The sequence below is a fragment of the Caretta caretta genome, chromosome 12, assembly GCF_965140235.1.
Source record: "Caretta caretta isolate rCarCar2 chromosome 12, rCarCar1.hap1, whole genome shotgun sequence".
In the NCBI taxonomy this organism is placed as follows: Eukaryota; Metazoa; Chordata; order Testudines; family Cheloniidae; genus Caretta; species Caretta caretta.
Genome location: NC_134217.1, coordinates 6,475,027 through 6,500,848, shown reverse-complemented (window position 1 = coordinate 6,500,848; position 25,822 = coordinate 6,475,027). Strand labels below are relative to the sequence as shown.

General features: G+C 54.8%; 1 protein-coding gene across 5 annotated transcripts in view; it reads left to right on the top strand.

Annotated features, from left to right (window-relative positions):
• NDRG4 (NDRG family member 4) overlaps positions 1 to 24,111 on the top strand; it is an 82,685-nt gene extending 58,574 nt beyond the window's left edge. For 4 of the 5 annotated variants that reach the window (XM_048816675.2, XM_048816679.2, XM_048816677.2 and 1 more), the window contains 13 exons: positions 6,353 to 6,473; positions 7,116 to 7,178; positions 8,677 to 8,737; positions 9,870 to 9,956; positions 11,209 to 11,265; positions 12,179 to 12,282; positions 16,579 to 16,635; positions 16,727 to 16,778; positions 17,790 to 17,837; positions 19,093 to 19,128; positions 19,666 to 19,717; positions 21,405 to 21,443; positions 23,783 to 24,111. In XM_048816675.2, coding sequence (XP_048672632.1) covers positions 6,353 to 6,473; positions 7,116 to 7,178; positions 8,677 to 8,737; positions 9,870 to 9,956; positions 11,209 to 11,265; positions 12,179 to 12,282; positions 16,579 to 16,635; positions 16,727 to 16,778; positions 17,790 to 17,837; positions 19,093 to 19,128; positions 19,666 to 19,717; positions 21,405 to 21,443; positions 23,783 to 23,937 — 932 coding nt within the window. In that variant the 3' untranslated portion in view covers positions 23,938 to 24,111. The remainder of the gene's footprint in view (positions 1 to 6,352; positions 6,474 to 7,115; positions 7,179 to 8,676; positions 8,738 to 9,869; positions 9,957 to 11,208; positions 11,266 to 12,178; positions 12,283 to 16,578; positions 16,636 to 16,726; positions 16,779 to 17,789; positions 17,838 to 19,092; positions 19,129 to 19,665; positions 19,718 to 21,404; positions 21,444 to 23,782) is intronic. The other variant, XM_048816674.2, reaches the window with a different exon arrangement.
• Positions 24,112 to 25,822: the final 1,711 nt, after the last annotated feature.

The following is a 25,822-nucleotide window of genomic DNA, read 5'->3' as shown; positions in this document are numbered from 1 at the left end:
GAAATTCTGCACCTGGGGTGAAATCCTAGCACCAGGGAAGTCAAGGGGAGTTTTGTCATTGACTTCACTGGGCCCAGGATTTCACCTCTGCAATCAAGCTGCAGTCTATACTCTTGGCTGCAGAGGCAGGGAGTGCTGTCTAGTGGTGACAGCAGGGGTCCGAGGATCAGCACAGATGGGTTCTGTGACTGACACTGGGACAGAACAGTGTGTTGTGGTTAGAGGATGGGGACTGGGAGTCAGGACTTCTGGGTCAGTTCTGCCACTGACTCTGTGTGCACGGGGAAAGGCCCATTTAACTCTCTGAGTTTTCCCACCTGAAGTTAAGATTATTGTTCCCATTTTTGTCTCACAAGGGTATTGTTATTTTTACTTCAATGTTTGAGAAGAAATTATTTGCACTTTCATTCTAGATCATTTTATGACCCCAAAATGTCTTTTATTTGAAATGGTCTCCCCCCGCCCCCTTCAAAATTGAAGTGTCTCACATTTCCAAATTTCACATATTTGGATGAGAAAAACTGATTTTAGAGGCAGTGACACTGTGACTTTTGAAAAACCTTTAACTATTTGCCTTAAAACGGAATCAACAATTTGAGAGTGAAAATTCTTTTTATTTATTTGTAGCAAAACCCCACCTTTCCCAGGCGCTTTGTGAAATTTGAGATAGTTTTGTAAAATCTGTTTTTTTACACAAGTCTACTTTTGAGGATTTCAGATTTTGTTGCAAATATTTGTACAGCCCTCAACCCTGGTCCTGCCTGCCGTGCAAGGGTGAATTCCATTGAATAACACTGAGTTCCTGTTCAAAAAACTGAACAGAGGAATTTTTAAGGGCCAAGACAGTAGTTGTGAGTCCAAGTGAATGTTAGTAAAGCACATTGGATGAAAGGGAAAGCATGTATATTAGTTATTTTCTATCTATCTAGGTGTTTATATGGCCCTCAGCCCTGTAATAGCTGAGCACCTCTCAATCCTGAATGGATTTTATCCTCACAACACTCCTGTGAGGTAGGGAAGGGCTTTTATCCGCGATTTGCAGAGCAGGGACCGAGTCACAGTGATATTGCCTAGGGGCTAAAGCACTGGAATGGGAGTTGGGAGACCTGGGTTGTGTTCCCAATTCTGCCACTGGCCTGCTGGGTGACTTTAGGCAAGTCACTTTTCCCTGTGTGTGCCTCACTTTCCCCATCTGTGAAATGGACATAATGAGACTGACCTCCTTTGTAAAATGCTTTGAGATCTATAGATGAAAAGTGCCATATCAGAGCAAGCTATGATGATGAAGTGATTTGCTTAAGGTGACACAAAGGGTACGTTTACACTGCAAAAATAACCCTTGGCAGTGAGTCTGAGCCCAGATCAACTGACTCGCACTCACGCTACAGGGCTAAAAATAGCAGCATAGACATTCCCACTAGGGCTGGAGCCTGGGCTCTGAGACCCACCTCTTTCGTTCAGCACCCGAGCGGGAACGTCTACACTGCTATTTTTAGCTCCATAGTGTGAGTCTTAGGACCCGAATTAGGTGATCTGGGTTGTGAGACTTGCTGCCACGGGGAGGTCTGCAGCATAGATGTAGCCAGAGTCTGGCTGAGACATGATCTTTTGAGTCCCAATCCAGTCCCCTACCCACCAACCTGTCCTTCCTATCCCATTACCTTCTCCTGATGAATTGATTATTTTTGATTAATTACACCAAGATGGAATTGTCTCCAGTACACAGTTCCTGGTGCAGAATTGTATTAACGCAATTCCCCATACTGGAGTGTGTGTGAAATCCAAGTTCCATTGACTACAGTGGGGCCAGCATCATGTCTGTAGGGCTACCAAGCTGTATCCACTGACAATGTGAATGGCTGTAGTGTGATTGGCAGCTGTGATTAACCAATTTGCATAAGCACCATACAGTGTTTTCTCAAACTGTGAATATACAAATCTCTCTACTCTGATTGGCTAACATCATCCCAGCACGCAGGATAGCTCCTGTAACTACTTTCAAGCTGGCGACAGGGGATTTTCTCCTCCCATACTGACATCCATGGGAGCTTTGCCAGTGAGGTCAGAGGCTGCAGGATTAGCCCCTCATGCCTGTCCCTTAGCTTCGCTGCAGTCCCTACAGCCTACCACAGCTCTTGTCCCTACAACAGCGGCTGTTTTTTACCTTCTGAGAGAATCCAAGCCCCTCCCATCCAATTCCATTGTGAAACAAAGTAGCAACAGCAAAGGGTTGCATCCATTCTGGGGAGGGTCAGCCTTGCTGAGTATAATAATGACTCCGCAATAATCCTAGCTGGGTAGGGAGCCCTGAGGATTTCAAAGTAGGGTTGGGTGATTAATAGATTTATAGTTCTCTGGCACTTTCGAAAAATGAGAAAGGGGGTGGGGGGGAGATTTTGTTGTGGGTTGAACCGAAAACAAACTTTTTTGAAATGCTTGCCGAATCAGAAAGTTGAAAGCCTTTTGTTCAGGAGCAGAGAGTTTTGATTTTGTCCAAACAAAATGTTTTGCTCATTTCAGTATTGACCCGTTTCAAACATTTTTGACTGCTTTTTTTAATTAAAGGGAATCTTTTTGTTTTTAAAAAAAGTTGAAGCTAACCTTTTTGCTTTTTCCACACTTTGGTTTCAGTGAAAAAAAAAACCCATTCGGCAAATCCAACATGAATTTGTGAAACATTTCTGTGCCACCGAATCTGCCTTATTTTGCAGAAAAAAAGTTTTGGTTGAAAAATCTTGCCCAGTTCTACTTCAGAATTAACCCAGGATAGAATTATCACCTCCTAGACAGTGGAGACCCTCCAAAGTTGCTGTCAAAATAAAATAGTACATAGTGATTGCAACAGGCCGAGTACAGAGGAGCCCAAATCCCAGGATGGCAGATGATATTTTATGTAGGATTATAAAATCCAAAGTCTCTGAGCACATTCACATTGGATTATGTGAGACCCTTGTATATTTAAAAATCACCATCTGGCTTCTTCAAAATATATTCAACTAAGAATGGGGTAGAAATGGTCGTTTAAACCACAGTATGCAGCTGTTGAGTAATCACATGGCGTTTTCCTTACCTTATAATAAATCCGTTGTTCATCCTAAATAAAAATTCCACTGAGAAAGCCCTGCTTTGACAAAGGGAATTTCACACTGCAGTTATTTGGAAGTGAATATTGATATTAAACTCCTCCATGCCCCCTTCTATCTCTGGACTTGCTGGTGGCTGGAGTGTGGTGAATGCTGCCTTCTGTGACAGGATGTGCCAGCTAGGTTGAAATGGTTCCAATTCTGCTACCAGTTATATGGGTGTAAATCCGTAATACTTTTCCAATACTAATACAGTCCCAAAGCTTGCAGAAAGCAATGCCTGCCTCCAGCCTGCGGACTGCAACAGGGAGGAGACCTTCTTCCAAGCAGGCTGCGGATTCCAAGCTAATGGAGGCTGCAGCCGTGGAAAAGCAAACAGGAGCAGTATGATCAGCCGCTGATTTAGGGACTGTACTGAAGCCTCAGAAGGAGGGCTGGGGTGAGAGGAGTGGTGGGGGGAGGTCTGATACACCTGGCTTATTTTTTTGCCCATTATAACAGCGCAGAGCCAGCAAACATTGTTTGATGTGACCCTGAGACACGAGGAACAAGGCTGTGCCGAATCAGCCTGCTAGTGCTTAAAAACGTTTGCCTCTCCCCAGGGATAAGCAGTAGGGGATTCTAGGGCAGAGAATCGAGATCGAGATCAGCCCTGCTTCTGGGAAAGAGCAGGGGCTGCTTTCATACCCAGGGAGGCTTTTGGTGAATGCCCCATCCAGAGGGGATGCCACCGGGAAGGTCCCAAAGCCCCCATCACTTGACTTGGCTTGGCTTGTGGGGCCCATGCGTGCATCACACTGTCTTTTCCTTCTCCTCTCCGCCCACTCCATTCTTGTGAGCAGCATGGCACCGAAGCGTACAAGAACCCTCAGAAAGCGATCCCTTGCCCGGGGCACCCGTACCAGCACAGCAGATGGGCAGGGCGAAAGGACAGTGGGGCGCAGGCAGCCAGCCAATGCTGCTGGGTTGCCTGCAGAGAGCTGGACGGTTGGTCAGCTGTGAATTCCAGTGCTGGCAACAGGCGCTGGGTTGGGGAGCAGAGTCCTCTCCTGATCCACAGCAAGGGATGCTTTCCCCCCTGCCCTGACCCTCTGGGGAGAATGAGGGAGCGTCTCCATGACACATTTGGTTCTTGGCCAGGCTGCTGAGTCTGCTGCTGCAATGGCGATCCCAGTATACACAGCCGTGCCCTTGGAGCTGGCCTTGGGTTCACGGCAGCCTGGGTCACGTTCAAACCGCTGGCCTAGAGCTGAATGCCGTGGTGTTCGCTGCCCATCCACTCCGCCCCAGCTGCTTGGAGGAGCCCGGAGGTTTGTTCTTTCCCCCTGGGATCGCGGTGTGAATGTTTTCAGGGGCATTGGTGGGTTGTGTTCAGTTCTGTGGCCCAGCAAGGCCTCGCTGAGCAGTTGTGGGCATGGCAAGCTCTGGTCTGAATCGGACTTCCTCCTCAGACAGGCGATGGCTGGAAGCAAAGGGGGGAACCTTGTATCGTTCACCATGGAGCTGAGAGGGGAGCATTGATGGGATCCAAAGGGAGCCCTGCCCAGAGAAGGGCGTCCTCTCCTGTCCCCCTTGCTCAGCTGTGACAAGGAGCCCAAGGCTCCTTGGGGGGAGTTCCTAAGTGTTGGGGGGAAGAGTTCCTAAGTGACGGGGGCTTTGGGACCTTCCCGGTGGCATCCCCTCTGGATGGGGCATTCACCGAAGGCCTCCCTGGGTATGAAAGCAGCCCCTGCTCTTTCCCAGAAGCTGGCTGTGGCTGTGCGAAGGGAGGACTGGATGGGAGCAGAATGGATGTCACCTGATTGCAGGCTGGAGGCAAGCTGCTGCTGCAGGAAGGTCACCTTGGAAGCGCTGCAGAGGGGGGAGGGGAACAGCATGCAGGCTGGCCTGCCGGAGAGAGGGGGGATGGTAACCATCTTAACCAGCCCTGGTGAGCTGGGCATTCCCAGGCCAGGTAAGTGAGGCATACAACAGTTAGGGGATGAGAGTTTTGAAAGAGCCCAGGGGGATTAGGAGCACAACTGCAGCCCAATAGCATTTTGGTGGGGCATGTGTGCCTAAGTCACTTAGATGCTTTGGAAAATCCCACGCCACGGGCCCAGTTTCGAAATGTGCGTGCCTATAGTTAGACACCCAAACGACTAGACAGACCCCACGAAGAGTGGTTTGATTCTCAGTGCCACGCAGCTCTGCAGATGCTCTGAAAATCAGGCCACTGCTGTGGGTGCCTCCGTATGGATGTAGGTGCCTGAAGATGTTGGCCTTTCTGACTTGCCCAAGTCCACACGAGAAGTCAGTGGCAGAGCCTTGAGTAGAAACCTGGAATTCTGACTCTCAGACCTGTGTGCTAACCACTAGACCACATTGTCTCCCCTAGCGATGGGTGAGTAAAGCGTAGCAGGGAAAGCCCATCAGAAAGGATTGGTGTTTGTGGCCAAGAAACACAAGATGTTGAGAAGAGGACAGGCCTGCTTCTGATCTCGTTCACCCCAGGGTGAATCAGGAGTAACGCTCTTGATGTCAGCAGCGTGAGTGTGGGGCAGGTGTGAAAGGCGAGTCAGGCCCATCCAGGAGTCAGATACCTGGGATACCACATCTGCTCTGCACCCCAGAGCCAGGCTAGATATTGAGAGCAGCAGCTGATGGCCAGGATTTCTCTCTCAGCGTTTGTCTCTCTATGCATTTGTTTTCTTTAGCCTTCATCTTGATTAAATGTCAGCTTGACAGAATTCCATTTGTATGTTTTTACCATTGCGATGGATCGTGTCGATGTTTATTCTTAACCATTTAAAAACATTTTTCATGATTTACATTGTCACAGTTGCAGGAAATTACGGAGGGATTGGACCATGGGGAGGGGAGGGGGGGGTCAGACATAGGGTGACCAGATGTCCCAATTTTATAGGGACAGTCCCGATTTTTGGGTCTTTTCCTTATATAGACTCCCACCCCCGTCCCGATTTTTTCACGTTTGCAGTCTGGTCACCCTAGTCAGACAGTTAATTACCGTAACACGTCAAAATATACCAAGTGTAAATATCCTGTTCTCAGGCAGCGTTCTTCTTACTTGGCCAGTCTGTAAATTTCTATCAGGATCGACGGAAATATTTTTATTGGTTTGCGTGTGTACGGTGAAATTGACGGTTTACCAACATTTACTGCTAAAAATCTAATCATTCCATGCCTAATTAAATGGTTGCTGACCTTTTGCCTCTGGTCTTTTTTTCCCTTTGTCCTTTGTCCCCCTTCCTTCCCCCAACCTTGTACAGACAAGCTGTGCTTCAACACATTCTTCAACTTCGAGGACATGCAGGAGATCACCAAGCACTTTGTGGTGTGTCACGTGGATGCACCAGGGCAGCAGGCCGGAGCGTCGCAGTTCCCACAGGGGTAGGTGCCCAAGCCCTCCCAGCCTGTCTGGGATGCTGTTCATGGAGGAGCCCAGCTCTTCATGTTCAGGGTCTCTGTCTGATTTCCTGGCTCCTTTTCCTGGTTCAGAAGGTGGGCTCTCCTGCCGGGAACGCCCGGCCTGTACCAGCTGCTAGGAGGCGCTGCAGAGCAACTTGGGACTTGGCCTCCCTCATCCTGGGCCCCGCAGAGCATCCCGTTTCTGAAGGGGAGTCAGGTTCCTCAACCCCTAGAAGGGTCAGGATCATGGAGACTTCCTCCTCCCGAGCACATCAGCACGGCTCCTAGCGTAGCAATAGGGAGGGTGGCTGGAAGGGGCACCAATGGGGTCCCTGGGCATGGCCCACACCCTGTGGGGGGAAATAGGAAGGGGATGGTTGTGTCTGTCCCAGAGGGGGGAAGGGAAGGGCTGTGCCCTGCTCTGGGAGGAGAGGCCAGGTAGTGGGGAGTGGGAGGGGAAGAGCTGTCTCTCCCTGGAGGTAATGCGTGTGCGTAGGTGCCCAGAGCCTCTCCCAGCCCTGGCCTGGGTTCTCCAGGCCCCAAGGCCTGGGCTCCCCCTGTATGAGCACTTTGGGGCCTTGCCCCAACACTCCTTTTCTCACTGTGTGTCCATCCTGCCCCCAGGTACCAGTTTCCATCCATGGACCAGTTGGCTGCCATGCTCCCTAGCGTGGTGCAGCATTTCGGGTAAGTGTTGGGGGCCTGTGACCTAGTGCCATGGGGCCAGCAGGGAGGGGTGGGATGTCAAGAAAAATGCCAAGGACAGGCAGCGGGCGTAGGGAGGCAGAGACCATGATGTGGCGTTTGGGATGCACAAGCGATGCAGGGTTGGGCCTGGCTGAAAAACAGGGATCGAAGCACCCATGCCTGCAATGCACACTGTTAGTGCCGAGACTGACCTACGAACACCAGGTAACTCGGGGTTCCAGGCCTCACAGCTTGTTCCCTGCTCTCCTGCCTTGTCCACTTGGCTGGCGCTGGAAACAGTCAGCTCTTCGGCCATGGCTCGGCGACCCCCAGTGAGACAGGTCAATCCCCTCCACGCCGTGGGAGAGCCACGTGGTGCGCGACAGACTCCGTTTGCCACGGAGTCACTGCTTAGACCAGGGTCACAAGAGACTCTCGCCCTTTGTCCCCTGCTCGTGGTTTGTGCCGTCACCTTCGCGGCACGGAATAAGGGAAGCTGCTTTCTCCGTTTCAGGAGCCTAGAAATGCACCCCAGGGCCTGTCCCGTCTGGCCCAGGGGTCTGAATCCAGCCCAAGTCAGTAGTAAGCAGCTGATCGATGCCCTGTGGTGAACAAGTTGGGAGGTCTCCAGTCCTCACCAAAGCCACCCTGATGTCTGGCTCTAGCTGGCTTCCTTCAGGGCCCCACTCATCAGGGAATACGCCAAGGGGCCTGAACTCCCGTCTCACCGGCAGCTCAGGGCCACGTGTGTGAGGGGGTTAGCATGGCAGTTGGCCAGGTTCCGTGGGTAGCAGCCTTCTAGCCCCGAGGTGCGGTGCCAGCCCCCAGGCTGGATTTCGTGGCTCAGGACGACAGCCTGGTGACAGCCACAGGATGCTCATATTCCCTACCAGTCTGGCCTTGATTTATCAGATGCTGCCCTTAAAGTGAGAGAGGGAAGATGGGGGCAGGTTTACTCACAGAAGAGGAGGAATGTAGTGTACAGCTGTTTCTGGCGGCTTCTAAACCACAGAACATGGTGAGCACTCTTAGAGGGCTCCCGACCTATTTAAAGGGACACTACCCAATTCCTATAGGCTACAAGGAACTCTGTTTGACCAGGGCTTGAGAGCCAGGAAAGGAGCCCAGGATGTCAGGGGAGGGAGAGCTCAGTGGTTTGAGCATTGGCCTGCTAAACCCAGGGTTGTGAGTTCAGTCCTTGAGGGGGCCATTTAGGGATCTAGAGCAAACAGTGGGGATTGGTCCTGCTTTGAGCAGGGGGTTGGACTAGATGACCTCCTGAGGTCCTTCCCAACCCTGAGAGTCTATGATTTTATGTGGAGACCCAGCCAGGGCCCTGTGGGAAGATCTCCCAGGTACCGCCGCCTCTTGCCTTGGCCCCGTTTCCCTCTCTCTCTGCTGCTCCCTGTGCCCTGCCTAGAGGCTCCTTAAAAAGCCAGACTGGCCTAGCAAGGGCTATTGGGAGCTGCACAGGGACACTTCTGTCTCTGTTTCTCAGGTTCAAGTACGTGATCGGAATCGGCGTGGGAGCAGGAGCCTATGTCCTGGCCAAGTTTGCTGTAAGTGAGCCCTGGCTGGGAGCGTTCTGCAGAGTGACCCAGGATCCCATAGAGCAGGGCAGGTGTGACCCACTTCCAAGAGAGGTCACGGGGCAGAGGGAGAGCTGATCTCTCAGGCAGCAAGTCAGGCTGCTCCATTTGCACCAGCGGGAGCTTTCTCAGGGTGTGGGGCTCATTCCTGGATGGAAGGAGTTGCAGTAATCAAGCCTGAAAGGAGGTCATCAATGTGTGGATCACTGTGGCCATGGCTGTTTCTGATAGGCTGGAATACAACTTCCTGGCCAATCAAAGCAGGTGTATTTTGCCACTGTGGCTATTTGGGTATCCAGTAGCATTGAGGAGCCCCCAACAATGTCAGCCCATAGCCTTGGGGTACCAGATTCTCTGAGAAGTCGGGGATCTGAGAGAGGAGACAAGTGCTTCAAAGTGCGTCCCGCATCTGACCAGCCAGAGCTTGGCTTTAGCCAGCTGTTCTTCATCTGGCTGGTGATTTTGGCTGAGCGTTGAGAGAGCTAGGAGATGGTGCTGTTCACGTTTGATGTTTGGGAGCCATAGTCCTGGGCGTATCCTGTAGGCTCTTATGAGTCACATGGACGAGAGGCTTGGACCATCTGGGGCTGCGTCCTGGAGCTGCCTGTGACAGCCCTCTGGGTTCAGGCCGACAGGAAGGGCCTCTGCCATTTCAGGGCAGTTCCTTCTATCCCTGCAGTTCCTTGGTGTAAAGAATGCAGGGAGGTGCAGCAGGGTGAACGTGGATGCCCTCCCCTTGTCTGGCGGTGGGGGCAGTTATCCACCAGAGCCATCTCTGGACCATGCCCTGCTCCCAAGCCTGGCTGGGAGGGATCCTGGCAGCCTTGTTGTAGATTCTCCGTGGGCAGAGGTGCAGAGCAGTGGTGTGCAAAGCCTTTACCTCGTTGGCACTGGTTGGCCTGTTTCATGTCGGAAGGTGGTGGGAGGGTCCATCCGAGGACGTGGTCTCCTACCCATCCCTTGCCCCTGGAGAAGTGCGTCACTGTCAGTAAAGGATCTCCACCTATGGTGAATCCACACATCTGCTAACTGCCCCCCCAGCATAGGCCTCTCCTATCGCACCAGTGCCGTGAGCAATAGCCCTGTGTCTGCTTGCCTGCAGCTGATCTTCCCAGATCTGGTGGAAGGGCTCGTCCTGATGAACATCGACCCCAATGGCAAAGGCTGGATTGACTGGGCAGCCACCAAGGTGAGCAGCGTCCACCTCTCAGGCTCCAGCTGGGATGCACTGGGATGAAATCACTTGGAGCGGGCGTAGGCACTGGCAGGGTCTCCTGGGGCACAGGACAGCCGGGGTTCGGCTGTAATGAATATAAAGGGAATTCGTTAATGAGGCCGCTGGACACAGACAGACCCTGTGGTTCTGTCTGGCTCCCCAGCTTGAAGGCTAACCACAGCCCGTGTTGCCTGGTCTCACCACACTGTGCCTTCCTCAGGCATGGCCTTGACTGAGGCCTCTGTGCTTAGGAGAGGAGGGAGCAGGGAAGGAATAACATGGATTGTTGAGTTTAAAATAGTCTCCTGTGGCCAAATCCTGCCTGAAAATCCACCCATGGAGCTGCCCTGGTACTGTGCAGGGACTGTGCCTGCTTCCCCTAGGGCAGTGCCCCCCTGGGGGGAGTGTGCGGCAGAACCCAGCCGGCCCTGACTGGGGGCAGGGAGGGAGCACCACCCAGTCCCGCTCTGGCCCCAGCTCCACTCCGGCCCTGCCCCCAGCCCCAGCTGCAGGTCCGGCCTTGGCCTCAGCCACCAGCTGGCCCAGGCCCACTCCCAGCCATAGCTCCCAGCCCTGCTTCTGGCTGCAGCCCCTGGCTCCCGGCCCCGATCGCAGGCCTGCTCCTGGATGCGGCCGCTGGCTCCCAGCCCTGACTGCGGCCCTGCTCCTGGCCAATGCCCCAGCTGCAGCACTGACCCCACTCCCAACCATAGCCCCTAGCCCTGACTAGGGCCCCGCTTCTGGCTGTGGCCCCCGACCATGGCTCCTGGGAGGGCATGGACCAGGTAAGGGGGGGGCATAGACCAAAAAGTTTGGGGACCACTGCTCTAGGGGTTAAAGAAGTCAGTATCCCCAAGAAGATCAGCCCTCGGGGTACATGGACCTGGGTAGTCCAGGGTGCAGAAGCTCCAGGCATGGGTGATCACCTCACAGCAGATACCATCATCGGGCTCTTCCCTGACCCAGCCCTGGTCTACAGCAGGCTCCCCAGAGACAGGGGATGGTCTCCGACTCCTCTTCTTTTCTTTCTGCTCCGATTGGTCCGAGCCAGAGCACCTGTTGCTCTTCCCCGCTGGCTCAACAGGTTCTGGGCTCTGGCTCCAGTGACGCCTGCCTGTCTCCAGTTAACGTCGCGAGGAGGGATCCCATGGCGAAGGTGCAGGGGTGGGAGTGCGTGGTGCCTGGCGCCAGTCAGCGTAACACTTCTAGCGTTCTCTGTCCGCAGCTCTCTGGCCTGACCAGCTCTTTGCCTGACACAGTGTTATCTCACCTGTTCAGCCAGGTAAGGGGGAGAGCACTGGACACGTTCATAGCTGCCCTGCTCAGATCAGACTCTGGTGGAGAAAGGGGCAGTGTACAATCCAGACAGAGAGTCAGCCAGCTACCGGCTGGACTGGATCAGCAACTGGGGCTGCTCTGCTGTCTCCTGGCCATGCTGCTGTATGGGGGAAGAACAGGCCAAGAGATGCCTCCCTCTCTGGTCCTGTCTGTAGCTGGGCTATGCATGGGGAAGGAGAGCTGGCTTGAGATGCAGGCCCCCGAAGAGAGCGCAGTTGTGAGTGCTTTGCCCGCCTGTGCCCAGGATGTATAGGAGGGGAGACAACTGGATTTGTAGGGCACAACGTGGGGTGTCTGCCCCAGGATGCAGTGCTGGAGGGCCCTACAGCCCACAGTGATGCATGCTCTGCTCCTCTGGCCAGCACCCCTCTCCCAGACTGCAGCCTCTTCAGCACAAACTAGTTAGCGGGATGGGTCAGAACCAGTCCCTGGGAGCCAGCCCCAACTCTTGGAAAACTGAAGCCAGATCTGACTCCCAGTGTCTCAAGTGGCGTCACCTTTAGAGCGGGCTGAACCCCTGTCCTGGACCCAGGTACTGTGCGATGTTCAGACTCCAGATCCCAGGTCTGCAGCTTCAGTCCCTCTCCTGGTGGCAGCCAGAGGCCAATCTCGGGAGTTCGTTACGAGCACTCCCCTCCCTCAAATACAGCCCTGCAGGGTGTGAATGCTCTGCAGGCTGAGTGTCTAAGACTTAGCCCCCGCAGGGTGATCCTGGGGGAAACTGGGTCTTTTTCCTCCGTTGCACTCAGATCAGTCCCCATGCCCCGGTAGCCTGTCCCTCCATACAACACAAGCCGAGCCCTTCCTCCCTGCCACGGGCCAGCTGATCTCTCGTTTCTCTCGCCCCTCCTGCTCAGGAAGAGCTGGTGAGCAACACGGAGCTGGTGCAGAGCTATCGACAGCAGATCGGGAGTGTGGTGAACCAATACAACTTGCAGCTGTTCTGGAACATGTACAACAGGTAACTGCCCCCCTCACCTCTCCGCAGTGGCACATGTCTCCACCTGGGGCAGACTGTACCACCCGGGAGGGGTTATCTCTGGCGTCATGGGCTGAAGAGCACAAGGGAGCTGGCACCTTTGGCCAGATGCAGATCCTCTGTGGTGCGGTGGAATCTCTTCCAGCTGGCTGGGGGGTCTGTGCGGCCGCCGTTGGCCTTTCACATGCAGACCCAGCAGAGGGTGGGTGCCTCACGGGGTGACCCTCTTGTGCCTCGTAGCTAATGGCCATTGTTAGCTGGGGCATGGGTGGGGCAGGGTGGCACGGCACCGGTGGGAATGGGAGGGAGATCTCTGCTCCATCTGCCTGGGTGGCAGCTTTTGGAGTTGGCAAGCAGCAGAGCTGAGGATGCCCCTGGTGCCACCAAGAGCCCAAGACCATTGGATGCAGTTCATTGGTCAAGGAGCAGGAGACCCCATGCGGGTAGTCATAGAGCCCTGCTGCTTCCGGGCCCCCTGGGGACGAGGTGCAGGAGGCCACCCTCTGAGAGCTGGGGTGGTACGTGTCATGTTGCCCCCAGTCAGGCTCCAGATCAGGATTCGCACCCAGCACCCTCACAGACACAGGCCTTTGGTGAACGGCAGCCAGAGGCATGGGAAATAGCCCGCAGCATGTCTGGCCTTTCTAGCTTGGCCACCACCCACGGGACCGTGGCCGGAGTGGGGTTCTTTGTCTCTGAGAGGCAGGTCCTGAGCTGGGCACCCCCGTTGCTTAGGGGCTGTTGGGGTGGGAATCAAATTACAGCTGGGTCAAGCACCACCGAAAATCCAGCTTTGACGGGAACAAATGGCGAACGTGGTGCCTGAGGTCCTGCAGGGAGGCTGTCACTGCACTCGTGTGCTTTGGGCAGTGGGGCACACAGATTGGCCATGCTCCCAGCAGGGGAGTAGTGGGGCATGTGATCCAGCCCTGCTCTGGGCAGGTGGGGTGGCAGGGGTATGGGCTAGCTCCAGTCTGGGCAGGGGAGCAATGGGGCACATGGATAGGTCACACTCTGGCAGGGGAGTGGTGTGGTGTGCTGGCTGGCCCCACTCTGGGCAGGGCGGGTAGTTGCGACACCCAGGTAAGCCATGCTCCAGGCAGGGGGTGGTGGGAGGCATGATGCGGACCAGGCCTGCTTCGGGCTAGGGAGTAGTGGGGGCATGAAGGCTGGCCCCTCTCTGGCCTGGGGCCAGTGGGGCACACGGGCCATGCTGCGAGCAGTGGGGTGGTGGGGGCATGTGGGCTGGCCCCTCTCTGGGCAGTGGGACATAGGGGTAGGGTGCAAACAAGAGTGATGGGTTATGGCTGGAATCTACGAGAGCCCATCTAACCAGGAAGAAGAGATGGGTGAGGCTTTTTTTAAACAACTAACAAAATCGTCCAAAGCCCAGGACTTGGTGGTGTTGGGGGACTTCAACTCCCGAGACATCTGTTGGGAAAATAACCCAGCAGGGCACAGATTATCCAACATGTTCTAGGAATGCACTGGAGACCATTTTTTATTTCAGAAGGTGGAGACAGCCACCGGGGGAGAGGCTGATCTAGATTTGATTTTGACAAGTTGGGAGGAACCGGTTAAGAATGGGAAAGTGGAAGGCAACTTGGGTGAAAATGATGGTGAAATGGTAGAGTGCATGATTCTAAGGAATGGTAGGAGGGAAAACAGCCCAATAAAGACAATGGATTTCAAGAAGCAGACTTCAGCAAACTCAGGGAGTAAGATGGCAAGAGCCATGGGAAGCAAGTCGAAAGGGAAAATCAGTTATTGGCAATTTTTTAAGGAGACATTATTAAGGGCACAAGAGGAAACTATCCCCCTGCATAGAAGAGACGGGAACTCTGGTCAGAGACCACCCTGGCCTAACCAGACCTTCAGTAAGCTGAAACTCAAAAAAGAGTCCTACAAAAAATGGAAACTATGTCAAATTATGAAGGATGAATACAAACAAACAACAACAAGCATGTAGAGACATAATTAGAAAGGTCAAGGCACAAAACAAGATTAAGCTAGGTGGAGACCTAAAAGGTAACAAGAAAACATTCTACAAATACGTTAGAAGCAAGAGGAAGACCAAGGACAGGGCAGGCCCATTACTCAATGAGGAGGGGAGAGGAACAATAACAGAAAATGTGGAAATAATGAAAGTGCTAAATGCCTTTTTTGTTTGTTTTCACCAAAAAGGGTAGTAGCGATTGGACGTCTAACATAGTTAGTGCCAGTGAAAGTGAAGTAGAATCTGAGGCTAAAATAGGCAAAGAACAAGTTAAAAGTTACTTAGACAAGTTAGATGTCTTCAAGTCACCAGGGCCTGATGAAATGCATCCCAGAATACTCCAGAAGCTGACTGAGGCGATAACTGAGCCATCAGCGATTATCTCCAAAAACTCATGGAAGACGGGAGAGATTCCAGCAGACTGGAAAAGGGCAAATATAGTGCCCACCTATAAAAAGGGGGAATAAGGACAACCCGAGGAATTACAGACCAGTCAGCTTAACTTCTGTACCTGGAAAGATAATGGGACAAATAATCAAGCAATCAATCTGCAAACACCTAGAAGGTGATAAGTTACAGTCAGCATGGATTTCTCAAGAACAAATCATGTCAAACCAACATAAATGCTGTTTTTGACAGGGTAACAAGCCTTGTGGATGTGGGGGGGGAAGTGGTAAATGTGGTATATCTTGACTTTAGTAAGGCGTTTGATACTGTCTTGCATGACTTTCTCATAAACAAACTAGGGAAATATAACCCAGATGCGCTACTATAAGGTGGATGCAGAACTGGTTGGAAAACCCTTCCCAGAGAGTAGTTATCAGTGGTTCACAGTCAAGTTGGAAGGGCATAACAAGTGGGGTCCCACAGGGATCAGTTCTGGTTCTGGTTCTGTTCAATGATTTAAATAATGGCATTGAGAGAACACTTAAAAAGTTTGCGGCCGATACCAAGATGGGAGGTTGCAAGTGCTTTGGAAGATAGGATTAAAATTCAGAACGATCTGGAGAAACTGGAGAAATGGTCTGAAGTAAATAGGATGAAATTCAATAAGGACAAATGCAAAGTCCTCCACTTAGGAAGGAACAATCGGTTGCACACATTCAAAATGGGAGATGACTGCCTAGGAAGGAATATTGTGAAAAGGGATCTGGGGGTCATAGTGGATCACAAGCTAAATATGAGTCAACAGTGTAACACTGTTGCAAAAAAAGGGAACATCATTCTGGGATGTATTAGCAGGAGTGTTGTAAGCAAGACACGAGGAGTAATTCTTCCGCTCTACTCCGCTCTGATTAGGCCTCAACTAGAGTATTGTGTCCAGTTCTGGGCGCCACATTTCAGGAAGGATATGGACAAATTGGAGAAAGTCCAGAGAAGAACAACAAAAATGATGAAAGGTCTAGAAAACATGACCTATGAGGGAAGGTTGAAAGAATTGGGTTTGTTTAGTCTGGAGAAGAGAAGACTGAGAGGGGACATAACAGTTTTCAAGTACATAAAAGGCTGTTACAAGGAGGAGGGAAAAAAAAATTCTTGTTAACCTCTGAGGATAGGACAGGAAGCAATGGGCTTAAATTGCAGCAAGGGAAGTTTAGGTTGGACATTAGGAAAAACTTCCTAACTGTCAGAGTGGTTAAGCACCGGAATAAATTGCCTAGGGAGGTTGTGGAATCTCCATCACTGGAGTTTTTAAGAACAGGTTAGACAAACACCTGTCAGGGATGGTCTAGTTATTATGTCGTCCTGCCTTGAGTGCAGGGGACTGGGCTAGATGCCCTGCTGAGGTCCCTTCCAGGCCCACACTTCTGTGATTCTGTGCTCTGGGCTGAGGAATGGAGGGGTGTGCGATCCAGCCCTGCTTTGGGCAGGGGGGTGGGCCAAACCGGTCAGGCCCATTCTGGGCAGCGGGAGTCAGGCAAGTGGGTTGGCCCTCCTGCAGGCCTGGGGCCACGTGGGGTACGCATGGTTGCAAGGGTAAGAGGAAGACGGCCAAGTGTCTCATTAACCCCTCTGACACTGGGTTCGGGGAACTTAGTGCTCGTGCCAAGACTTTGCCGTTGTGATATGTGCTGGAGTTCGGAGACCATCACTCCACATTTCCATGGGTTGGGCTGGGTTCTGCTGCCCTCTTGCACCTCCATCCATGACCCTCCCCTGTCTGGATGGAGAGAAGCTTTCAGGCCGGAGAAGCTGCTGGCGTGCTTTGCCTATGGGTATTCTGGGAGGTCTGCCATTTTGCTCTGGGGCACTAACCTCTGGCCCCACTCTCTCCCCCTCAGCCGCAGAGACCTGGACATTAACCGGCCTGGGACTGTCCCCAATGCCAAAACACTTCGGTAAGTCACACACTGGTCCCAGTGGGGCTGAATTGCAACCGGGTGTTAAAGACCAAGCCCCTGACCACTCTCCTCCTCTTGGTGTTTCCAGCTGCCCGGTCATGCTGGTGGTGGGGGACAATGCTCCTGCTGAAGATGGGGTGGTGAGTAAAGGGTTAAACCCCATGCTGCCTACTTCTCCCCCTAGCAGGAGCGGGCATTCCTAGGGCACTGTCGTGTCCTGCCCTCGGCATCCTGTGCCACTTTCAGGCTGTTCCAATACACCAGCCTTCATGCTAGGGGGATTTAAACTGGCTCCCCAGACTAAGGCAGGAATCCAGATTCTCTCCCCCTGCTGCACCCCCACTCTCTTTTCTCCATTGAGCGCTTTCTCCTGTCCTCACTCCCTGAGAGTCGGTTTCTTCTCGAGCGGGTTGAAAAACAAAATGTGTTGACATTTTGATTTTCTTTTTCCTTTGCTGTATGTCCCTTTCTTCTCCCTCTCTCTCAGCATGTCTCTCTTTCTCTTCTCCCCGCTCTCCCGGGTTTTTGCAGAACAAATTCCCGTTTTCCACCGGGTTTCTCCCCCAGCACCTCTGCATGCCCCCATCCCTGCCACTTTCCCTTCTCTGCCCCCTGCTCTCTCTCCATTCCGGGCAGACACAGTAAGTCAATCCTTCCCTACGGACACTGGGGGGCCAGTGCCCCACCCTGCAGGGCACTTTTTCTCTCCAAGTCCCAGCCTTTGCCTGCATCCCAGATTCACCCCGAGCTGAGCCCCACCTGGCATGGAGCGGATAGTGCATGCTGCAGCCACGGGGCCAAATGAGGAATCCCTCAGCTACTTTCTGGTTCTCTGTGTCTTGCTTTCTTGACCCATAAAGGAGAATTAGCTCTGGGCGCATGGAGAGGGAGGCCTGTCTGGGACAGAGTCAGAGGGTGGGGCACCCTTCAATTCATAGATCCCAAGGCCAGAGACCTTCCCCAACGTAATTCCCAGAGCAGATCCTTTAGAAAACCAGCCAATCTTGATTTAAAGTTGCCAGTGCTGGAGACTCCACCACGACCCCTGGTAAATTGTTCCAGTGGTTAAAAACGCATGCCATGGAGGTGTGGCAGGCATCCCCGGCACGCTGCTCTCTGACCATCCTAAACCTCTCTCTTCTCCTTGACAGGTGGAGTGTAACTCCAAGCTGGATCCAGTCACCACCACATTCTTGAAGGTAAGCTGGATCCGCCAGCCACCTCCCACTGCGTGGGGGGCTGGCCGCCAGTCAGGGCTGAGAGTGGTGCAGACTTCTCCCTCAGAGTTCTGCCCATGCCTCTTGGCCCCCCCGCTATTCCTTTCCCGAATCCCGCCTCCCCCGGCTCTGCCAATGGGGGCCCCTTAATCCTGCCCTGGAGTCCTCCCGCTACACCAGCCCTGGCCGCCCACCAGCTCTGCCAATGGGGGCCCCTTAATCCTGCCCTGGAGTCCTCCCACTACACCAGCCCTGGCCGCCCACCAGCTCTGCCAATGGGGGCCCCTTAATCCTGCCCTGGAGTCCTCCCACTACACCAGCCCTGGCCCCCCCCCCCCCAGCTCTGCCAATGGGGGCCCCTTAATCCTGCCCTGGAGTCCTCCCGCTACACCAGCCCTGGTGCCCCCCACCAGCTCTGCCAATGGGGACCCCTTAATCCTGCCCTGGAGTCCTCCCGCTACACCAGCCCTGCCCCCCCCCAGCTCTGCCAATGGGGGCCCCTTAATCCTGCCCTGGAGTCCTCCCGCTACACCAGCCCTGGTGCCCCCCCAGCTCTGCCAATGGGGGCCCCTTAATCCTTACCTGGAGTCCTCCCGCTACACCAGCCCTGGTGCCCCCCCAGCTCTGCCAATGCCCCTTAATCCTGCCCTGGAGTCCTCCTGCTACACCAGCCCTAGTGCCCCCCCAGCTCTGCCAATGGGGGCCCCTTAATCCTGCCCTGGAGTCCTCCCGCTACACCAGCCCTGGCCGCCCACCAGCTCTGCCAACACCCCTCGATCCTGCATTGCAGCTCCATGCTCCTCCCACCCCCCACCGTTATGCCAAACCTCTCCTGCACGCTCCTCCCCCAACAGCTCTGCTAGTTTAGACTCGGGTAGTAGGAATTGCTAGCTGTCCCTCCATGGGCAGGGCTGGCCTCTCCCAGGAGTGGCCTGCAATAAATGGCCCGCGCCGCGTCCCTGTGGCCTGTCCCCCGCCCGCAGGTGACCAGGGGCATTCCAGCAGGGAAAGGGCTCTTTGGGCACCCCCACCACTCCTGAGCGCCCATGTCCACCTTGCTGGATTCCCCCTGCGCAGCCAGCTGGGCTGAGGTGCTGGCAGGTTGGAAGAGGGTCCCTGCAGACTGCCCCAGCAGCCACCGAAATGTCCATGCAGCAGGTGGGCTGGACTCTGAGCCAGGGCGCCGGTAGTTGTCCCCAGGGCCCTCCACTAACAGAGTTCTGTTTTTCCCCTCCAGATGGCCGACTCTGGGGGGCTCCCACAAGTCACACAGGTGAGTCCTCCAGCCCCCGACCCTGGCTCTTTCTCCTCCCTTCCCCCACCCCGGTCCTCAGCTCCACGCCACCCTGGCTCTGTGCTGGAGCAGCAGGCAGAGGTGTGTCTGCGTGTGGCTGGAGGGGGCGGTGGGATCCCTGCCCCAGGGGCTCGGTGAGCTGCCCCCGCTGCTCTGCCCAGGCCCTGCGGAGGCCCCCACTCTGCTCTGCTCCCATGGGGGCTTGGGGTGGCCCCTGGCCCTGTCTAATAGTGGGGGAGGGGCACGTGCAGAGTCCACCTGGCTGCTTTGCTACAGTCAGGCCAGCCCCGGGGGCGGGGGCATCACCGCTGCCCAGGAGAGGGGGAAATCCACCCCCCCAGTCTCCTCATGGCCTGGGAAGGGGCTGCCGGGGATGGGGTCTCTTGGCCTCTTGGGTTTGGTGAGGGAGGGCTGCAGTCTGTGTCCCAGCAGCCCCTCCCTGCTGAGCGAGCCAGCAGCAGCCAGCATCTCCTCCCGCCCTTTCAGCCTTGTTTTTCCTCTCTTCCCCTCCAACAGCCTGGAAAACTGACCGAAGCCTTTAAGTACTTCCTGCAAGGGATGGGTTACAGTAAGTGCAGGTGCCAGGTGTGTGTGGGTGTGAGTGTGGATATGGCTGGCGGGACAGGTGTGCGTAGGGTGGTGGGAATGTGCCCTACACATGCGGGGGTGTGTGTGTGTGTGTGTGTGTAAATGTTCGTGCATGCAGGTGTGTAGGTAGGCGTGTATCCATGCCGGTGCGTGAAGTTGTCTTTCGCACGGCACTGTGTGTGTGTAAGGGCACAGGTTGGGTGGATGGGCACATGCCCACCGGGGCGTGGTGGGGTACCCATCTCTGCGACTCAGCCTGGCACGGTGCAGTGCCCGGAGCCCCCGGCATGCCAGCGCTCTGCCCCCATGGCACGGTACCCCCTGCCCTGCCTCTGTAGTCACTGCCCGTGGTGTGAGCATGTGCCCTGGGCCAGAAGCCCCCGCCAGGCCCCTGGGCCCAGGGAACCCAGGAGGGGGAGAACTGAGTTGGTTTTCGGCACTCAGGAGGTGCGTGTGAAAACCACAGATCAGTGAGACAACCTGGCTGCCTCCCCACAGGCTCTCTGGGCTCCATGCTCAGTCCCTGCTCTTTGCAGATTAATTAGCGTGGCTCGGCTCTGCAGGGACAGAGGCGGCAGGTTGCCCCTTGGAGGGAGGCAGGCAGAGAGCCCTTGGCCCTTAAAAAGCCAGTCCCAGCCCAAGGTGCCTGGTCTCCCTGGGTGCTGAGCACCCACTGGCTGGTGGGAGCTGCGGGCACCTCAGGATCAGGCCCCACAGCAAAGGCCATCTGAACTTCCTTGCAAAGCAGTGCGTACAGTGTGGGAATGCGGCGAGGGGGCCTGCCCAGCCCCCCCCCGCCCTCGCCATCAACACTGCTGCCACCTTCGAGCAGGACGAAGGGGCCTGTGCACAGGGGAAGGGCAGGACCCGGCCTGGCACTGGGAGGTGTCCGAGCCAGCTGTGATTCCACAGTGGGGGAATGGAGGGGGATGGGACTGAGCTGAGATTCCCCTGACCCCTCTGCTCTCTCAGGCCTTGGCTGCTCTGGGGTCTCCAGGGGGTGGCCAGGAACCAGCATCGCTTCATTAGACCCGTGCGGTCCCGTTGATGGTTCTGTGAGACGGGCAGAGAGGTGGGGGGCGAGCGTTGTCCGGTCAGATTGCGACTTGCCTTGCCTTGTACAGATCACTGGGCTAGCCCCCAGGAGAGAGTGAATGTGTGTGAGTATAGATAGGGGGTGTAGTTGGGGGAGTGTATAGATGGGGGATAGGTGTGTTTGTGGGGAGGTATAGACAGAGTGTGTGTGTGTCTGTGTAGACTGTGGGGGGGGGTAGAGATGGGGTGGGGGGGTGGAGACAGAGGTGTGGGTGTGTAGATGGGGTGTGTGGAGACTCTGTGTGTGTGTGAGGATAGAGACAGGGTGTGTGTGTGTCTGTGTAGACTCTGGGTGGGTGGGTGCGTAGAGACAGGGTCTGTGTGTGTAGACAGGGGTGTGTGTGTGTGTGTGTGTGTAGATGGGGGGTGTGGGGGGGGCGTATAGATGGGGTGTGTGTGTGTGTAATCCTTCCTGCCATCTGTCTCTCTCCCTCCCACTCTCTCCGTTTTGTGGTTGCCATCCCAGTTGTTTGGTTTTTGGGGCAGATCGAATGCTGACGCTCTCTTTCTCTCCCAACGTCTCTTGTCTCCCCGCCCCCTCCCACCCCCCTTGCTCTCTGTCTCTCCCTTAGTTGCATACTTGAAGGATCGGAGGCTGAGTGGAGGAGCAGGTACCCCCGTCACTGCTGCTCACCCTCCTCCCCATCCGCTGCATGCGCCCCCGTCCCCCAGCTCCATATGCATTGCTGCGGGGGGGGGGGCTGTGTTCCAGTGCCCACCCCCAGCCCCGCCCTCTCCAGGAGAGGAGCGGTGGCAGAAAGAGGCTTCCCAGAGTGAAAAAGTCTCCGGCAAGCTGTGAAAGAGGCCAAGTCAGGGATGGGGACGGGACTAGGCTTCGGGTGCAGGAGAGGCGGGGGAATAGCTGCTTGGGGCAGGCAGGGTGGGGAGCACCCTCCCTGCTTGGAATCCGACCCCTTGGGATCTCTACCCGCAGCTGGGCATCGGCATCCTCCACTCCTGCTGTTGGCCGCCAGTGAGTGGCTGGTGCTGCGGTGGCACCTTGTGCCGCTGGGTGCTCTGTTCGCCGGGGCTAGCGGCCAGCTGTGGATTGTGCGTGTTGGTGGTGAGGATGGGAGTGTGGCTGGGACAGCTCAGGGCTGCTACATGTTTCCCCTGCTGGGTACCAGCTGCTCTGCGGCCCCCACCTAGGTTGGAGAAGCAGCCTGGCTCTAGGGGTCCCAGGGCTGCTGCCCCTCACTTCCGAGAGCCCCTTGCTTGCCTACCCGACACCCGCCCTGAGCTGCTTGGAAAGGCTGGAGAGGTGTTAGTGGGGAGGGGAGGGGATGATTCCTGTGGCCTGGGACCATTCCTGTGCCACTTCTCCATCCCCTCCCAGGGAGGCAGGAGAAGGCTGCTTAACCTGGGACCCCAAACCAGGGAGGAGACCCCTTGGCTGCTCTAAAGGCCGGGACTGGAGCAGCGAATCACCGAACCGTAACTAGTTCTCGGATGATCTCCTCCCCCAGCTCTGCTGCACTGAATTGGGTCTTTTGCCTCCTGGCTCCTCTGGGGCCCAGGACGCTGGCTCAGCTGCTGCAGGGGGTCCTGGAGAACATGCCTCCTATTTCAGGGAAGATTTAGGGATGTCCTGTCCTGGTAAAGTGCATTCAGAGCCCACCGGATGGTGCGCTGGGGACTGCGGAAACACCACCATGAGAATAATTAGCTGCTCTTCTTGGCCGCACATGTAGAGTCTTTTCAAACCTGATGCAGATGGGAATCCCAGGGCAGCATCACGGCATAAGAGTGCCGGTCAGATGTTGGGGGAGCGGTGGGCTTACAGCTTCCCCCGTGGGGTTGTGACTCTGAAATCCAGCAGTGGGCTAGTGCATGAGAGCCCAAGAGAGACCAGCCTACTTTCGTGGCCCCCAGGTGTAGACGAACAGCACAAGTGGGTGAATGTGGCTTCCATCCCACTTTGGCTCTTACTGCCACATCCCTTGGGAATAAGCCGCATTCACAAAATGTAGCTGGACTAGTTCATTGCTGCTGGGGGGTGTCTCCTTCCTGACCTCTGCTCTGGGGGGAGTTCTGGTAGCAGTGGTGTGTCCCAGTCTCACAGGATGGGGACGGGAAGGATCCCATTTCCCATGTCCATTTAGCACAGAACGGTCTCCCCTATTATACCCTCTCCGTAGGGAGCAGCTCCAAGGCAGTGTTCCCCTCCCCCAGTGCCAGGCAGAACCCCCAGGGTCCCCATTGTGGATAATACGTCCTATAGGGCGAAATTGCCCCGCACAGTGATTGAAAAGCTGTGTGGAACAGTGCAGGAGGCTGAGACCCCATTGCTTTAGCCCATGTATTTAAGGCACAAGACACGTCACCACCCCTTGTGCATTGCACTAGGAGGGGTATGTTTCACAGATCATCGTGAGTGCACGATGGCATGCCAGCATTCGTGTGCGTGGGGATTTTCACGGCCATATCAGATGCTCTGTGTGCACAGACCAGCTAGCATACCAGTTGGGTGTTAAGGCCCAGATCCTCAAAGTCTTTAGAACACCTGACCGCCCGAAGGGGCAAAATATCACACGTTAAAACCTCCGCCTGCAAACTCCCACCGGGACTTGCTGGAGGCTGGGGAGCAGCCCTTCCAATAGTCTGTTCCCACACAGTCTAGAGTGCACCGCTCCAAAGGTATCTGGGCTTAGCAGCAGGAGTCTCCCCACCTCCCACTCCATCCCAGTGACAGATGGATTAATGGACCCCTGCTGCCCTCCATCGTAGGCCGGTAGCAGCTCATCTCTTGTAACACCGCATGCTTCAAGCTTGAGCAGTTGGAAGCTGGCATCTCAGTATGCAGAGGCTGGGAGAATGGCGCTTCACTCGACGGGCTGGAGAGCCCGTGACTTCACCAGTGTTGGCTTTGCTTGTGTGTCGTGTCTGCCTGAGTCCTCCTTGCAGGCCCCGGGTGCAATCCCTAACCCCATCTTTTTCTCCCTCCTCCCAGTGCCCTCAGCCAGCATGACCCGCCTGGCCCGCTCCCGCACTGCCTCCCTCACCAGCGCCAGCTCGGTGGACGGCAGCCGCCCTCGGGCCTGCACCCACTCGGAAAGCAGCGAGGCCATGGGGCAGATCAACCACACCATGGAGGTTTCGTGCTGAGGTTTCTGGTCCCTCCACCGTCTCCTCCTCCTCCTCCTCTTCCTCCTCCGCTGGAGACATTTAGCATCGTTCTGCATCGAGTCACCATCCAAACGGCCATCCTGTGCGGCTTCCAACTGTTACCGTGTTGGGGTTTCGTTTTCTTTCTCGTTGGGGTTTTTTTTCCTTTTAATATTACATAAAAAAGGGGAGTGGGGAAACACCATTGTAAGACCGACGGTTCAATCCACCTCTAGCTATAGCTGCAACTTTGAATTAGTGACGTTATCTTGTTGTCAGTCGAGCCGTAACAAGTCTCTCCACTGGTCAGGTCCGCAGGTTTCTGCCGTGCAGTTGGTTCGGAGAGTCTCCTGAGACAAGCCCTTGGCAGAGGCAATGGGTGTTGGCTCCGCCCAGCCACTTCGGTAGCTTGTTAGCCAAAGGCTTGGTTTCCTCAGGTCCACCCGTGGGAAGTGTCAGCGAATTGGCCAACGGCGGGAAAACTCAAGCAAGCACGTAATGTCCATAGTCACCGAAGGGTTCACCACAATTCTTCCACGTGAGGTGGGGTGTTCATAACAACCTGGGTTTGTTTGTTTAAATAAACTGCTAAGAGTTAAATGTCGCATGGGCCCCCCCTTCCAGTGATCGCCACCGTCCTTTTTTCTCCGATTGACCTGCCCCTGGGGGAATTGAACCTAGGACCCCAAGAGCTAAAAGCATGAGTCCCTACCACTTGAGCTAAAAAGACCACCCCAGTTAGCCACAGTACACTCCTACCCTGCTATAAACGGTTCGGCCACTAGAGGGGGGACAAAGACCCACACAGCGTTTACACGGGTTAAACACTCTATGGTGTTGAGTGTCACTGGGTAGCAGTACCCAGGGTCGGGTCCATGCATCCTTGGGATAATGTGGGAGATGGGGAGGAAGAAACAAAAAAGGGCTTGAGAAATCCTGGTTTTAAAACGTTGCTGCCCACTGGGATTTAATCCCGGTCACGCTGAACTCTAAGCATTTGCCTAGCCATGGAAAGAGCAATCCGAAAGGTAGCTTCTCTGCAGAATGGCTCCCTGGGACCTTCCTTCCTAGCCCTCTGGCCTGTCCATCCAAAACAGGAAGTAGAATTGTTTTAAGGCAGGAAGTGACGTGTCATGAGGACTGGGCATTAGCCCCTCCCCTACAAGACAACACCACCCAAATGCCACAGGGGTGAGAGCTGTAAAACCATATAATAAAAATAACCATGCCCCAAGAAATACCTACACTAAATGAGACCTAGTGATCTCTGCCCTTTCTGGTTCCAATAAAGCGCGCAAGTCACAGGATCTTAAATTTGCCCCAGACGCATTTAGAAACAATAGTCGCGCATGAGCCAGTGCTATAAACTAAGCTCCCAGGTGCTCCATGGCAGTACAGAGCCCTGGGGTTCCTGTGCGTGTGTTTGTGATTCGTGCACACACGCAATTATTTTTTGCAAGAAGGACAATCAACGACAGTAACCAAAACCAGACTAAACTCCTCCGCGGTCTCTGCGCCTCCCTCTCCCTCCCACACCGATCCAAGATTCACAAGGGAAAAGCTCCGTCCTGGATCATGGCAGTGCTGCCAGGGGCAGGATGTTGGGGCTAGAGGATGGAGGAAATTTATGCAGCGGCAGGTGGTGGCAATGTCCGTGACAGGGCTGCTGGCTGTGCAGGTGTCTTTCTCCCTCCCTTAATGTGAGGCCTGTTTCTGCTCTCCAGAAAGGCTGTTAGAAGCAAACACTCCAGGAACCTATAAGGAGCGTCCAAAGGCCCACGGGGCAGCTGCTATTGTTCTGTTGCTGTTTTGTGCTCTGTTGGTGGACAACTGTAGTATTTACAGGCCATGTGCTGGGGATAGCCTGCCCAAGGGACAAAAGCAG